Source organism: Triturus cristatus, chromosome 8 (assembly GCF_964204655.1).
Source record: "Triturus cristatus chromosome 8, aTriCri1.1, whole genome shotgun sequence".
Taxonomy (NCBI): domain Eukaryota; kingdom Metazoa; phylum Chordata; class Amphibia; order Caudata; family Salamandridae; genus Triturus; species Triturus cristatus.
In genome coordinates this window covers 1,007,976,991-1,007,993,414 of record NC_140591.1, presented here as the reverse complement: position 1 = coordinate 1,007,993,414, position 16,424 = coordinate 1,007,976,991, and the positions used below count along the sequence as shown (strand labels likewise).

At 51.4% G+C, this 16,424-nt stretch overlaps 1 protein-coding gene across 1 annotated transcript in view; it reads right to left on the bottom strand.

Annotated features, from left to right (window-relative positions):
• The window catches only part of CFAP47 (cilia and flagella associated protein 47), a 2,697,962-nt gene that overhangs the window by 1,383,279 nt on the left and 1,298,259 nt on the right, over positions 1 to 16,424 (bottom strand). The window contains exon 49 of the mRNA XM_085622577.1: positions 87 to 198. Within this exon, the coding sequence (XP_085478703.1) occupies positions 87 to 198 (112 nt within the window). The remainder of the gene's footprint in view (positions 1 to 86; positions 199 to 16,424) is intronic.

The window sequence follows — 16,424 nt, the reverse complement described above, 5'->3', positions numbered from 1 at the left end:
AACCTCAACTTTAAAAAAAACATTTGTAGCCGTAGATGCATTTATGCAAACTGTATTATATTAGGGCCTTTGGTTGTAAAACTGACCTGTAGAGGTTCCCCTCTTCCATGGAGACACAGTTATTTCATAGGGAGCATAGAGTCCTGGTTTAACTGTGAGACTCTCAGGTCCGCTAACCATTGGCAGATCTGATGACACCTACAAAAACATCAATCACACAAAAGTAAAAAGTTTATTAGTTCAATATGCGTAATCAACAGCTTCACTCGTAAAAATGTAAATTAAAAAAAAATATTACAAGTTTCTTGGATGTATGTGCATATTTCAGGGGATTTCCATATTCAATACACTACATGTAACACATTGGTGTTCTGGTAGTCTTGTCTTAAAAAAAACATGGCACTTAACTTCGATAATTTGTTTTTCCAATGGATAATAAAGCTTCACCAGATTCCGTCCATGAACTCCTTTATAAATCACCAGAGTGGGTCTGGAAATTTTAAAAAAAGCAGAACCAAAGAGCTCATTATGATGGCGGGCGGACATGAGTCCATCCGCCATCGTTGCGGTGTGTGGGACCGTCTGCCAGTCATGCGACGGTCCCACCACTTCAATTACAATGCGCCTGCCAGTATGGCAGGCGCATTCCGGGCATTTAACATTGTGGACGGTGCTGCTGGCTGCAGCACCGTACGCAATGTTAAAATGTGATGCAGTGCATTTTCCTGCACTACGTGGGAGGCACCACGCAGTGCCAGCCATGCAGTGCAGGGAAATGCAGGGGAGTGCCATGGGTACCCCCCAATGCAGCAACCCCTCCCCACAAAATGAGGGGGGCCCGCAACGGGCCCCCAAACCCTATCCCCACCAGCCTTTCCATGGCGGATCCCCCGCCATGGAAAGGCTGGCTGAGGCTAGCATTGTTATCTAGCGGACGATGCCTGCTAGGCACCGCCACCATTCACATACATTTGTCGGCTCCGCCAGGCAATCGTGACGAATGCCTGTGGCGGAAGCGTGGCAGGCGGTCATTGCGCTCTTGCCCATCCCCCTCTCAGGCCCCCTTACTGTTTTTCTTGCTGTTTCCTGCCCCCGCTCCTGCCTTCCAGCTGCTTGTCCCTCCCCCTCCCCTACTTATGGCGCGCCACTAGGCAAGCCCGTCTGCGCCCGTCCACAACCCGACCGCGGCCAGAGCAGGAACCCATGATCTCCAGGACCCCGCCGATACAACTACGCCAAACTCCATGCACTCAACCCCGGAAAACACACCGACTGCCAAAGATTCTTGCCTAAAAACACCCATGGACAGTTCTTGTGCAGACGCTGCCGAAAATCCTTCACCATCAACAAAACCACCACAACCGCCGAAGGCCCGCCTGACGCATGTGACGCCGAAACCCTGACATGCATTCTCCTCAACGTGCGCTCCCTGCACCAACACGCCGTAGAGATCTGGGACCTGATTGACACCCTCTCGCCCGACGTCGCATTCTTCACGGAAACCTGGACCAACGCCACCTCCGGCCCGACATCGCCACTGCCATCCCCGGCGGCTACAAGATCCAGAGAAAGGACCGCCCCCACTGCCCAGGAGGAGGACTCACCATCGCACACAAGACCCGCCTCCGACTCTCCACATCCAGCACGAGTGCCCCCCACTCCAACACAGAACACCTCCACTTCCAGATCCAGACCATCGCCAGAACCACGCTACACAGCACCCTTATCTACAAACCGCCGGGACCTCGCACCCAGTCCGCAACTACCATCGCCGAGTTTTCCAAGATGCCTCAAATTCACGTTTAGAACCTACAGTCCTAAAGTTAGCTGTTGTCTACATATGGAAGCATTTTATCACAGTGGATTTGAGAAGGCTATACACTTAACAGATCACTCTTCCAGAGGTGCCAAGAATACTAGGCCCACTGATACCAGTTAGTTAGAAAGATGTGCATGCTGTGGCCTGCTGGATCCTGGAGGGGCATTTGCTTCTAAAGTGCCAGCAAGCTGAGAAAAGACTGTCGCAGTTGAAATTGATAGACAGCTAGAGGAGCCTTAGTCCAATGGTTAGTTAAAATCATCTTGTGTGTTGGGTCCAAAAAAAAAGAACTACAACTGTCACTGGTCTGGTGATATAGGAACCAGTTCTGAAGGAAACCTACCTGGATACAATGCAAAAGAACATGGTATGCACATCTGCTATGGTATACAGTTTGCAACCACTAAGGACTTACTCTCCCTAATCCAATCAACTGGCTGGGGTTCTCTGAGTCATTGGTGAACGTCCTTGGTTTTCTCCTGCCCACAATCGGTCGTTTTTAATAACCAATGTATTCTTAACAGTTGAAAAATGCTTTTTTAAGTCTCCATTATTAGCTATGTTTTATTTAAAAAATGCCTGATGATTGGGGTTTTTGGAAAGCTGGATGACAGTAAGGTGTCTGAAACGCATCACAACCAAAAAAAAGCTACTTGCCTTCAGTAACATTATTTCTGGTGGATACTCTATCTACCTGTAGAACAAACCTAGGCATGAGACTGGATCCGGAAAACTTCAAAGCTCTTAAGTTGTGGGTAGAGGGCACTAGACATGGTCGATGCCATAAGGAGGCGTCACCGAGGTCACAAAGCGCTGACATCAGTTTCCCTCCATTTTTTTCCAAGCCTTTGAGGCAAGAGGGTGGCTTGACACCACTAAAGGATTGCAGTACCAAAATAAAGTACATGGGATCTTATTAACTTTCCCTATAACTCATCCATCAAAATGGATAGGGGGTTGGTCAGTGAGGAATCTGCAGGCAGAGTATCTACCAAAAAGATAGCTCCTACAGGTAAGTAACTTTTTCTTCTAATGGATATTTGTACCTGCATATTTACCTGTAGAACAGATTTCACAGCAATATCCTGCCCAGGAGGAGTGTTGATGGATGGTTAGACAAGGAAATCCTGCAAGACAAACCTTGAAAAGTGGCTATCCCTGCCCACCTCCGAATATAGGCAGTAGTGTTTTGCAAAAGTGTGCAAGGAAGCCCATGTTGCTGCCTTACAAATTTCTACAATTGGGACTCCTCTAGCAAGTGCAGAAGTGATATATTTTAGCCCTGGTGGAATGGGCTCTTATCCCTTCAGGCGACTCTTTCCTGGCTAAAGCGTAGCAGATCTTGATGCAGAGGATTAGCCACTGAGAGAGAGGCCTCTATTGTACTGCCTTACCTTTTTTGGCACCACAGTATCAGACAAAGAGCTGGTCATCTGATCGGAAATCCTTGGTGCTGTCCAAGTAGAAGTTAACCGCCTACCTGAAATTCAACTGTTCCTCCCCATTCATAGAATGAGAAGGAGGGTGGAAGGTTGGAAGCGTGATGCATTGACCGGGATGGAAGAGGGCCCCCACCTTAGGAAGGAAAGCAGTCCTGGTTTGCAACACTAAGTTGTCCAGAAAGAAGGTAGTGAAGGGAAGGGCGACAGATAAGGGCATTCAGCTCACTGACATTCTAGCAGATGTGATAGCAACCAAAAACAGTTTTGAGGGTTAACATACAGAGGGTATAACTATGAAGGGGCTCAAACACAGTACCATCAAAATGGTAAGAACCAGATTCAAATTCCATTGGGGAACCACAGAGGGAGTTAGAGTGAAGAGATTGGTTAAACCCTTGAGATAATGCATTACATCAGGGGATTTAAACAGGGGCAGCTTATCCACTAGACAGAGGAAAACAGACAAGGCAGATAAATATCCATTCACAGTACCAACACCTCAATCCCACTTAGCAAGGAAAAGTGCAAATTGCAGAACGAGAGACAGTTTGGCCTGCAAAGGATCCACACCACTGCACCCACACCACGCAACAAAGTTTCCCCATCTGCTGGAGTAAGCAGACTTAGTGTAGGGGTGATGGGCAGACAAGATTACGTCAACCATTGCCGGTGGCAGCTGGTAGGAGCTCAGTAGTACTCGGTCAATCCCCAAGCATGTAGGTGGAGGTCTCTGAGATTGGGGTGCAGAACCATTCCCTTTCCTCCCCTGACTGGAAGAGCAAGTCCAGCCTAAGCACATGAGCGGAAGGTGAAGCAAAGGACACATGGAGAAGCCTAGAAGGTCTGCATACCACATCCTTCTGCTAATCTGGGGCAATGAGAATTATTTGGGCCTGGTCTTGGAGAATCTTTCTGAGAACTTGAGGAATTAAGGGTATCTGGGTAAATGCGTAATGAAGTGGGAAATTCAGCCTCCATTGAAACGCTTCCCCCAAGGATCACCTCAATGGATACTGGAGAGTGCAGAACTGTTGGCATTGATCATTGAGGCGGCAAATAAGTCCACCTGAAGAGCACTCCACTGGGAGAAGATGTCCTAGAACCTCCAGTAGACGATGCCACTTTTGATCGGCAAGGTGACACCGGCTCAAGAGGTTAGCTCTGACATTCAGAGACCCCGCTGAGTGACTGGTGGGGAATCAGATCTCTAGGTGGTGTGCCCAAGACCACAGTCTCAACACTGAAAGGCAAAGGAGGTGAGACCTTATACCCCCTTGCTTGTTCATGTACCACATCACAGTCATGGTGTTTCTCAAGATCTGGATGGACTGATCTACGATGGAAGGATTGAAGGCATTGAGAGTCAGCGGACTGCCCGCGGTTCCAGTAGGTTGATATGAAAAATACTCTTGCCTGTAGACCAGAAGTCCCTGATCTCCAGATTCTCCAAATGAGCTCCCCACCTAGGGTGTAGGTATCCCTCACTAGTGTAATCATGGTCGAAGGTGAAGTGAAGGTCATCCCACACGTACGACTCCAGGCACCAAAGACAAACTGCATGAGGGTCCTTGATGGACATCTGTCCCTTACAATCCCTACATGGTTTCAATCTTTATTTTTGGGAGGAGACATGGTGCTGCAAAACATTTTAGAATTTGTGATGGAAACCCCTCAGAGAGAGATGGTCTAGATCTGCATCGAAGGCATGGAAAAAAGAGAACGGGCGTTGGTGCACAGGGGAGGGCGCTTTCTGACCTCAGTCATGCCACCTGATGCCACTTCCAGCGTTGACTGGGTCCAGTGTCCACTACCAGCAACTTAACAGCTTTTAAGTTTGCCGGATCCAGTCTGTTTCCTGGGGTTAGTTTGACTGGTGAGGAATCTGCAGGTAGAATTATCCATCAGAACTAAGATGACATTAAGTCACTAAGCTAGTTTGCCATACACCTTAATACAAGCAAGGGAAATGGGTCACTATCTATTGGTTTAGTAGTAAAAGAAAGCAATTATTGTGGGGCAAAGGGCACCTCACACTCTAGCACCCGTGTCCTGTACCCCGGCTGCACTGTTGATAGCTATGCCTCTGTTGATACTCTCCTCACCTTAACTCTCCTCCACCCGCATAAGCACAACCACAGTCCTGTCAAGTACCACGCATCTGGCGTTAGACTGCACATTTTAGAGTGGTGATCTGCATTGCGGCACTAAAATGCATTAGACATGCATTTCTAATGCCTTGACACCACTGGTGCATTGTGAGGGAAACGTGAGTGATCGCAAGCATCAGAGAGGAGCTGCATTAACAACAGGGGTGCGAGTGTGGTGCAGACTGTGCTGCAAGTATCGTATTGGCCTCATTCAGCCAAGTCTGCATGTAAAAAGTGACTTTGAACATCAGCAGCCTGCCCTCACAGTGGGCGCCAACTACGTTGGCCGGTTAAGCTCACCTGACTGCATTGAAACCGTAGAGGTGGTCCCATTCCACATGGCCTGCAGTGTTTCTTTCTGTTTGTAGCAGTGAGTGCAGAGAGAGCCAAATGAATCCGGGGGTGGAGCCTTCCCTGTGCTGCTGTTTTTCAGCGACTGGTGTTTCCCCACCCCCATTAGTGTCACTGACACCTTTTGGTGGCTGCGAGTGGCATTATCTGCAGAGGATCACAATGGGCACTGACTGTTCTTTCTATTTGAATTGGTGCCTTCCACCAGAGTGGGGCCGCTGGCACCTCTCATCAGTGCACGTGGATAGATTCTGTCTCACTATAACGCTGCAGGGTCCGGACTCTAAGCAGACTGCGGCAACAGGATGTGTTTTTAAATTCAATTTCCTGCCAACTGACCTGAGCTTCCAGGAATTGCTCCACCCAACAGAGTTTGGGTGTCCTCCCTGACCTCAACACAGGGACACTTCAGGGCCGTCTGAGGCAGCAGGCTACTGCAGCACAGAGTTGTGAGACTCTGAGGCATACAGGTAAGTAAGTCAAATAATGTGCCTGATGAGAATAATGTTCCTGCTGAGAGGTAGGAGATTTGATTTCTAGGTTTGACTCAACCGCATGACTAGTAGCTCTGATGGTTAATTATCCTCGTGCAAAGAAAGCGTACCATGCTTTAATCGCAGACCTTATATGAGTATTATAGCAGTGAGTTACTATTTTTGTCATAGAGATCCTTTTGTTACTTGTGGAACTTCTACCGCACCACAGCACTTAACATTGGGGGTAAGGGGGTTGACTCAGTTGCTGTCTATTGGGAAATAAAGCCTCCTGCTGCCGAATTCCTTGTGTGTCCAGGACTTTTCGGGCAACTATTAAAATGTCGAGATAACTCTCAGGAATAATGTTCCTGGTGGAGCTTCTTGCTGGAGTGAGATCAGCATTTTGTCTAGTCAGTTGCAAATTTCACTCATCATGAAGTAGAGCAGAGGGTTAAGGTGTCTGCTGGAAAGAACGTGTATCCGGCAGATCAGTGAACTGCATTTTATGCGGCTAGCTCAGACGCTTACTGCTATTGTCACAGAGATCTTTTTGTTACTTGCAGCTCATAATCTACAATCCTAATATAATACAATTACATAAGAACTGCATCAGGGAGCTGGATTCAAAGTGCATGGCATAGGCTAGAACGTCATTCTTCCCCCCAGTCTTTCATTATCCAAATGTTGCTAAAAGGGTTAGTTTGGGTAGAAATACATTCTTTTTAGTAAAGCGAACCATTGTGATGTATTTTAAATCCTGAGTTTGTGGTTCTCCGCACCAAACACTCTTAAAATATTCTGCCAACTAGTATGGATGACATGTGATTCCTACAACTTGTAATCCTCACTGGCTTATGGAGCATTTCCTATAGACTGATTTATAAACGGATGATTTGTTGTCTCTGCATAATGTGTATATGATGTAAAGTGCTCTAACACCCTACACTGGGATGAGAAGCGCTATAAAAAAATGAAACATATGACAGATTAGGGGCATATGTATCAAGAAAGCGTTTTGCGAGTCCTTAATAGCGAATTTTAGCGATTCGCTATTAAGGATTTGCAAAAGGCGTTGTATGTAGGATTCGCAATATTAATTGTGATTCCTACGTATTCCTCAATTGCGAATCGCAAATTGCGATTCGCAATTACGGAATACCTTCCCATTCATTCCTATGGGCCTAGAGGCCCATAGGAATGAATGGGAAGACATTCGCAATTTGCGAGTACCAATTAGGTACTCGCAAATTGCGAATGCAATTTCAAGGGTGCAAGGGTGTCAAAAGGACACCCTGTTGCACCCCTGAAATAAGCATGTGTGCACATGTGGCACACATACATGCCCTAAGGGCATGTATGTGCGCCACATGACACTTTGAAAAATGCAAAAAAGTGCAGTTTTCAAAGAAATCGCAAATTACCACCAACTTGAAGTTGATGGTAATTTGTGATTTCTAAAGGCAAAATCGCACAACTTGGGTGCTTTCAGAATTGCATTTAAGGAATCGCAATTTGCGATTCCTTAAATGCATTTGCAGAATAGGGAATCACAAATTTTGCGATTCCCTATTTTGCGAGGGCCTTTTGGGATGATACATAAAAGGCTTTTTCCCGTTCGCAAACGGGACGATTCTGAGAATCGGCCCATTTGCGAATGGTAAAAAGGCTTCATACATATGCCCCTTAGTGCCCTTCCATTACAGGTGCTTTGCAGCAGTTTCAAGATCTTCTTATGGTTCCTCGTTGCTCATATGGTTGCAACGTTTGGTATTTATCTATTTTCATGGATTTCATTGCTTGATTTTACTCACGAGAAAGTGTCACTATTATGTGTCAACACAAGGAGATGATGGACAGGGCACTAACACTTTTCAGACACTCACACCCAGTCACAGATTTGGGTTAAATCCATCATCGTTCTTCAGCTCACTTTGCCACCTCAATTCAGACCGAGCCATATGTAAATCAGTCTTGACCCTGTGCCTCATGGAAACAGTCCAGCCAAAACTGCCAAGCCTAGTCTTCCCTGAACTGTAAAGAAGCATCCTGGGACCAGTTTCAGGCTAACAGCCCTCATCAGCCAGGCTAGCTTGAATCCAGTGCCAAGTGAGCAAGGGACCCACGTCTGGGCATTCCCTGCCAACTTAAGGGCAAACAAAGCAAACACAAGGAGATGATAGACGGAGCGCTTAAACTTTTCGGACATTCACCCCCAGTCATAGATCTGAGTTGAATCCATCATCGTTCTTTAGCTCACTTTGCCACCTCAATTCAGACCGAGCCAAATGCAAATCAGTCTTGACCCTGTGCCTCATGGGAACAGTCCAGCCCGAACTGCCAAGACAGGTCTTCCCTGAACCGAAAACAAGCATCGTGGGACCGGTTTCGGGCTAACAGCCCTCATCAGCCAGGCTAGCTTGACTCCAGTGGCAAAGTGACTCTTATGTGTCACACATTTGGTCGTGAATGTCACTCATAAGTACAGTGAAACTATGAAAATGTCACACATAAGCAATCTCGAACCTTGGCAGGTATGCAACCAGTATAGACATAGCCCTTCTCGATAAGACCCAAATTACTCCTCTGACAAAGCACACAAGACCATGTGCCTAAGGGAGGAAAAATATCAACCTTGAGAGAGTGGTGTACTCTGCTTTATGGTTCTAAATTGTAAATATGAGTCCTTGGGGAAAGCGCGTAAAGTCTGCGTCATGCCAGTCATTATGCAGTCCAGGCTACATCTTTTGTTTCTTTCCAGAGTGCACTTTAACTGCGGCTCACTGCATAATTGAGGCAATTCAAACCACTGTGTGCACCAGATAAGCCTTTGATGCAAGAGAAAATACGTACAAGGACAAATCAAGGCTATTTTAGTGCCACTGTTCTTGAAATTTCACGTAAACAAGAAAGATGAGTGCGGTTCATTGAAGGATATATTAATCCATGGGCAATGTTTAGAACTAGATTTCAGATCCCGTCTCTAAGCATTGCAGACTCCTCTTCCGACTACTGTTAAAAAGTACATGCGGGACTGATATCTTTGACTGACATAGAGGGTACGGTTTTCAAAGCTTGTGACCGTCCTCAACAGGAGAACAATGCTCAAAGCATAAGCAAGCAGTTAACTAGCATTTCAAAATGAGTTGGTTCCTGCTATGCTATTTCTGTGGCACGTTAGATGAGCCTTCAGCCAATCAGATTGTGGTCTTTGTTCTGCTCTGCTATAGACGTCACTCATCTACAAGCCCAGGTATAAGTCAAAAGGGAGAAAGAACTACCTAACGCAGCATAACACAAAGACTCTGCTTGTAGCTATGGAAAACTTTATTAATTGGACGAATCTGTTGCTACATGTACTACTATGTGTTTACCTTTCAGTCAATATGCACTACCAGAGACAAAAAGACAACCGGTCCAGGTTATCACATTCGAAGCCCAAGCGAAATAAGCCATCATTTTCAAAAGCATCATCTTTGACACGTGCTTGCACAAGGCACTTCTGTTTTAGAAAGGGAGGCGAATGTTTGAAGTACGACTACTGTCTATTTCAATACATTGCCATGTTTTCCTCTGCACGTGTTCTCTTCAGCATTGTGCAGAATGCAGGCCATGGTGCCACCCTTAGCAAGCAGGCGGAACTGCGCATCTCGAAGCACGTTCCCTTGCCTCAAAGACACCCTACGGTGAGATCGGCGTGTCCTTGTGGAAGGTGACTCTCCTCTATACTGCTCTTGTCCCGCTAAAGCATGTTCTCTCCCCTGCTCCGTGCGACTCTCCAGTTCTGACCCCTCGGTTTCTAAATATTCAAATGTCAATAGCTGCAGAGTTGTGCCACTCTCAACCTGCACAACACATGCCACAGGGTAAAACTAGTCTTATCCCAAATTTCCAAAGCTACAGCGCCCTCTCCCACAACCTCTACAGTCCCTCCCAGCATACTTGTAATGTTGAGCTGTCACTTCTAATGCTGATATGTCGTTGTCACTATAATTCTGTGTCTCAGGGAAATAACTTGCCTCTCCCTCGCCATACTTGCTTCGCCTACATTCACCTTTGTTATCAGCCTGCCACCCAGCGGCTCTCTCTTTGTGGGTTTTCTCCATTAAGTGGTCGTTTTGCACTCCACCGGTTCCTACGGTCTCAACTAAGCAGGAGGGCCTCCCCCACATCAGCCAGCCCTGGCAATTCTGCTGGAGCGGACCCACAGGGGGCTGGGGGGTGTTTGTGCTAGTGAGAAGCAGAACTGCTGCCTGTTTTGTTACAGGGGGCTCATATTGCAGCGCTGCTGCAAAACTGGCCCCCAGTAACAAAACTGTGCCCCACAGCTTGGAAACTGGACCCACCCCTCCGGACCAGCCGGAAACGCCTGGTGCCCGTTACGGCTAGTCCAGGCGCGTTCAGTGGTTAATTTGTAAAAACATAAGTGCCGGGTCTCGTCAGGAGGCAACTTGCAGGTTAGTGTTGCCTAAAACAGAACCAACTGCTAACCATGAAAGTGGGGAGAGACTGTGGTGTAATGGCTATGGCTGCCGACCTCGGAGCTGGGTAACTAGGTTTGAGATCTGGTGTTGGCTGGGCAAGTCACGTAATCTCCCCGTAAAATGAATGTGTCCTTAACTGGTGCTCATGAAAAGCGCCAGTGTTGATGATTAAGTGCCAGTGCCCTGAACCGGAAACCACAGGTTCAAATTAAGCAATGGCCTCCCCTCACCCAATCCGTTCACGTTCGGAAGTGGTAACACAGTCCACGTCTGGGCCAACCTCAGGATTAGATGGCCAGCCCTACAGACACCAATAACCCCAATCCCACTGCTCAGCACCAGGATACCCTCTACAAATCCTCTGACATCTTGGCTCCCTGGCTACTCCCTCTTAAACGTTTTTATCATGTAAAGTGTAGTTTTTTTCCCAGTTGTAACTCTTTCAATTTCAGGGGGGCGGAGCTAGCCGGCGGCTATGGCGGACGTGTGAGCGCGGAGCTCCCGCTCGAAACCCCTTTCTATCCGTGCATATGATCCTGAATAGCAGCATTGAACTACGCGCTGGTGCGGGGGGTCCCCCTTGGCACTGGGTGGTGTCACCCCGGGAGTCCGGCGGAGGCGATTGAGCCCTGGTGCACAGATTCCGGCGCACGCGGGGCGAGGAGGCGTGCTGGGCCGCGATCCCCGGACAGGCCTGTGGCTCGACCCGACGTGCGTCAGCCGACGTGCGGCTGCCCGACAAGAGGCGGACCCGACCAACGGGGTCCAACCGGCTGCGTGGTGCGGTCGAGCGCCCTGGACCCGAGTGCGGGGGGTCGGCTGCGGTGGCGCCCCCCCCCCCCCGGATCGCTGACTGAGTGGGCGGCTAAGTGCGGCCTGCGGCCCGCGCCGTTTCGGTCTTCGGGCGCCCCGGGGACGCGGCCACGGAGGCCCACACCTGAGACATCTTGGCGCTGGGAGATGCCACATTTGGAGTAGTGGGGCACCACTCGCGCAGGCACGGCGTGCACCTCCCGCTCCCGCTCTGAGGAGGTGACCGGACACTTGCAGTAACCCATAGCCGCCGGAGTGCGGGACCACGTGGCGGGGAGGTCGACATCGTGTGGAGACGGCGGTGGTCAGCCGGACTGGGCCTCAGTGCAGTGGAGGCGATTTCGGGCCAGCGGCCGTCCCCAGGCGCAGCCATGGGCAAAAGTGATAAATTACAGTCCAAACTGTCTTTTGACCCCCGCAAGCCGAAGGGACCGGTCGAGGCCTCGCCGGCGCGTCCCCCGGACGGGGCGACTGCGGAGAGCTCCATGTGCGCAGACATCAAAGCAACACTGGCTGCAATGGAAAAAGGCCTGCAGGGCAGTCTGACCGCGATAGACACTAAGCTTGATGCACTCACGTACCGCATGGACCGCATGTCGGAACGAGTGGATAAGAACGCAGAGCGGCTGGACGCGACCGAGCAGAGGATAACGCAGGTGGAGGAGACGCAGACGGCATGGGATGCGGACCGCCGGCAATTCAGTAAACTCCTGCAGGTCATTCAGGATAAATCCGAGGATTTGGAGGCCCGATCGAGGAGATCGAACGTCCGTATCACCGGCGTGGCGGAGTCGACGCACACGGGCCGAATGGAACTATTTGTGGAAAAACTGCTGCGGGCCCTGCTCGGAGAGGAGGTGTTCTCCCCAATGTTCGTGGTTGAGCGGGCCCACCGCTCGCTGGGCCCTCGACCCAAGCCTGGTGCGCCTGCCAGACCTATAATAGCAAAACTGCTCAATTACAGAGACAGAGACACGGCCCTGCGGTTGGCGCGGGAAAAGGGGAAGCTGCAATATGAAGGGATGGATATCTCCATCTACCCCGACTTCACGGCGAAGGTGCAGGAGGAACGCAGGCAGTTTGCACCCTACAAAAAACAGCTCCGCGATTTGGGCCTGGACTACGCGATGCTATACCCGGCGCGGCTCCGTATCAACAGGCAGGGGCAGTCGCACTTCTTCACGGACCCGAGGGAGCTGCAGCGATCCCTGAAAGAGTGGTCGAGGGAGCAGCGGCGTGTAATGCTGGACGACACGACTGCCCGCACGGAGGTCTCCGACCTGGGGGACCAGGACTAGAACACTGGCGGTGGCTGCTTGATCTGACTTGTCTCCGGGTGAGTGGACACTGACCCGCGACGGAGGCTACCGCTCCACAGGTGGCTCGGCGACAGCGGGGACTATGTTGGCGTGCAGGCGGCGACAAACGCCATGGAGGACGCTGAGGCTGCGGCTGGGTGAGGCCTTTCTGCTGTGTTGGGGGAGCCCCGGGCTTCGCTGCCCTAATGCCGGTGGGGGGGCGAGAGACTGGACTGCCACGGCTCTGATCGGGGGCGGGGGAGCCCGGTGTCCCTAGGCACTGCGAGATTTTTGTGGGGAGGGCAACTGGAGCGCATTGCATGGATTGATTTGCGAGTAATGGGCCGCGACCTGGTTGGCTGCCCGGGGAAGGCTGGGGGGTGCTGTGCAGATTCGGATGGCCTGGGGTGCTTGCCACTGAGGTGAGGTGTTATTCGCTAGAGCTGCGTTTAGCTTCGTTTGGGGGTCTGGAGGCGGGGGCACGGCCACACGGCGGACTCTTGAGAGTTTTGAGGAGCAGCCCAACGGAGGCCCCTGCCCCAGCGCTAATGGCTCTTTTGGCCCCCACGGGGGCTGGTTCGGGGATGTTTTTGTATGGTCGTTGTTGTGGGGTAGGGTGGGGGGAGGGACGGGGGATCTGTCTGGCCAGGTTGGGGACGGTCGGCTGTGGGAGGGGGGCTGGGAAGTTTGGGGGACGTTCGGCGTTGTGCATTTGTGCTTGGTACTGTCTCTTGCGCGGCAAGTTGTTTGATTCACTGATGTGTGGCTGTTTCGGACTGTCTCAACTAGAGGGGCGGGAGGGGACTTCCTGCTGCCCCGCGTGCAGTGCTGATATCAGAGCGCGTAACTGGGATGACTGGAACGGATGAACGAATGGATGACTCTGACGGGGAAGTTTTTAGAGCGCTGACGTGGAATGTCCGTGGGCTGAATGACCATCGCAAACTCAGAAAGGTCTTAAACTACCTCCACCGACATCACATCGACCTGGCACTGCTCCAGGAGACTCACCTCCCACTTACAAGTAGGTTGCTGGCGGCGAGGGGCCTGGCGGGTTCCAGTGCGGCTGCGGGCTTCACATCGCATTCCAGGGGGGTGATTACCTGGGTGAACCCGCGATCGAGACTCCGGTTGACGTCGCTGCTTGCCGACCCGGACGGGCGATACCTAATAGCGCGGTGCGTTGGTAAAGGCCATGACCTGATAGTGGTCAATGTGTACGGCCCTAACTATGATTCCCCAGACTTCTTCGACGCTCTGGCGGCACAGTGCAGGCAGCACGTGCCCTCTGGCATGGTGTGGGGAGGCGACTTTAACTTCACATTTAACCCGGGGCTGGACCGCTCGTCGGGGCCGGCCCGCCGCCCAGCGACCGCCGCCTTACACATGCAGGCGGAGCTGATCAGGCTTGACATGCTTGATGTCTGGCGACACCGTCACTCGGGTAAAGGGGGCTATACGCATTACTCGGCTTTCCACGATGTGCACACCAGAATAGATTACTGGTTGGTGTCCCGGGCACTGCTCGCGAGCGTCGCGGACTGCAGGGTGCTGCCACGCACGTTGTCAGACCACTCTCCTCTGCTACTGGCCCTGACCACTCCGCGTCGGCGGCTACCGCCGTTCACGTGGCGACTACCGCCGTACTCACTGCTGGACGACGTGTTCCGTGGGGAACTGGCGGACGAAATAGACACGTTCTTTAAGGTAAACACGGGCACTGTCCAGAGTTTCCAAATAGTGTGGGACTCGTTCAAGGCCTATATCCGAGGTGTAGCGATGTCTAAGCATTCGGGAGTGCTTAAGTCTATCCGGCGGCAGCTTGGGGCACTGGAGTCGCAGATAGCTCAACTGGAGATGAGACAGGGGGACTCGGCGGACCCGGAGGTGGCCACGCGGCTGCAGCACCTGGTTGCTGAATTCAATAGTGAAGCGGACCGAGAGGTGAAACATATGGGGAAGTATGCCACGGCCCGCACGTACGGGGAGGGTGAGCGCCCGGGATCCGTGCTGGCGGGAATACTGCGCAATTCTAGGCGACCCCTGGTCATAGACGAGCTCGTCACGGCTGCGGGCGATGTGATCTCCGAGGAGGAGGGGGTCATAGAAGAATTCAGGGCCTATTACGCTGGCCTATACAAATCGCAGTCCTCGCGTATGGAGGTGGAGATAGACGACTACCTCAGTTACCTCAAAATGCCATTTTTGTCTAACGCGAGGCGAGAATTCTTGGCCCTGCCCATACAAAAAGATGAGATCTTGGAGGCATTGGGGAGTATGCGGGCGGGCTCCGCCCCGGGAGCGGACGGGCTGACGGTGGCCTTTTATAAGGCCTTTCAGGACCAGCTCCTCCCGCATCTTCTGACCCTTTTTGATGACATTTGTCTCGAAGGCAGTATGTCCGAGACGATGCGAGAGGCCCTGCTCGTTACAATTCTTAAACCCGGGAAGCCTCCTAACCAGTGCGGTTCCTATAGGCCACTCTCCCTGATTAATGTCGATGCCAAAATATATGCGAAGGTGCTGGCCACGCGCCTGGCGCTCCTGGTCCCGGAGCTCGTGGCGCCGGAGCAGGCGGGCTTTGTCCCAGCCAGGAACCTTACGTACAATATCCGCACGGTCCTAGGCGTCATGCAACATGTGCGCCCAGAGAGTAAGGCCATAGCGCTCTTCCTCGATATGGAGAAAGCGTTTGACTCCGTGGAGTGGCCGTTCATGGTGCGGGTTCTCAGGAAGCTCGGGCTGGGGGAGCCTTTCCTACAGATGATAGGGGCTTTGTATTTCAGACCTACTGCCAGACTTCGCCTTGGAGATCGAGTCACGGAGCCGTTTGCAATCTCTAGAGGGACCAGGCAGGGCTGCCCTCTCTCCCCACTTCTCTATGCGCTGGTGGCCGAGCCCTTGGCGTGCGCAATAAGGGAATACCACAGATTCGAGGGCATTAATTTTCCCTCTTACAAGATAGGTATTTCTACCTATGCCGACGACACGCTACTTTACATCAGAGACCCGGAGGAGAATCTCGCCTCTATACTGCGGGAGGTGGTCAGATTTGGGGCGCTATCGGGCCTCAAAGTCAACTGGAACAAATCGCTGGCATTTCCGCTGACCACAGCAACACTGCCGTTCCCTATGGAATACCCACTGCAGTGGACAACAGACTCGATTCGCTACCTGGGCATTAGACTGCACAGGGACCCGGAGGTCTTGATGAGGGAAAACTATGGGGTGGCTTACTCCAAACTCGTGGATGAGGTGGAAGTGTGGAACAGACTGCCCCTCTCGCTGATGGGCAGGATAGCCATTATGAAAATGATCATCCTACCGCGCTTTCTGTTCCTCTTTGCCAACATTCCTATAGTGTTGCCCAGGTCTTTCTTTGCGCAGCTGACCCAGACCCTCCTCCGGCTGGCTTGGGGAGGCAGACAACCGAGAGTCCAGTGGAAAGTGCTAACGTTGCCATATGAGATGGGGGGGCTTGGAGCTCCGGACCTGGAGAGTTATTACAGGGTGGCGCAGGCGTCCCATCTGCATTCGTGGATACACGCTGACCCAGATGTCCCACATGTGCTGCTGGAGCGCTTGTTCGCGGAGCCG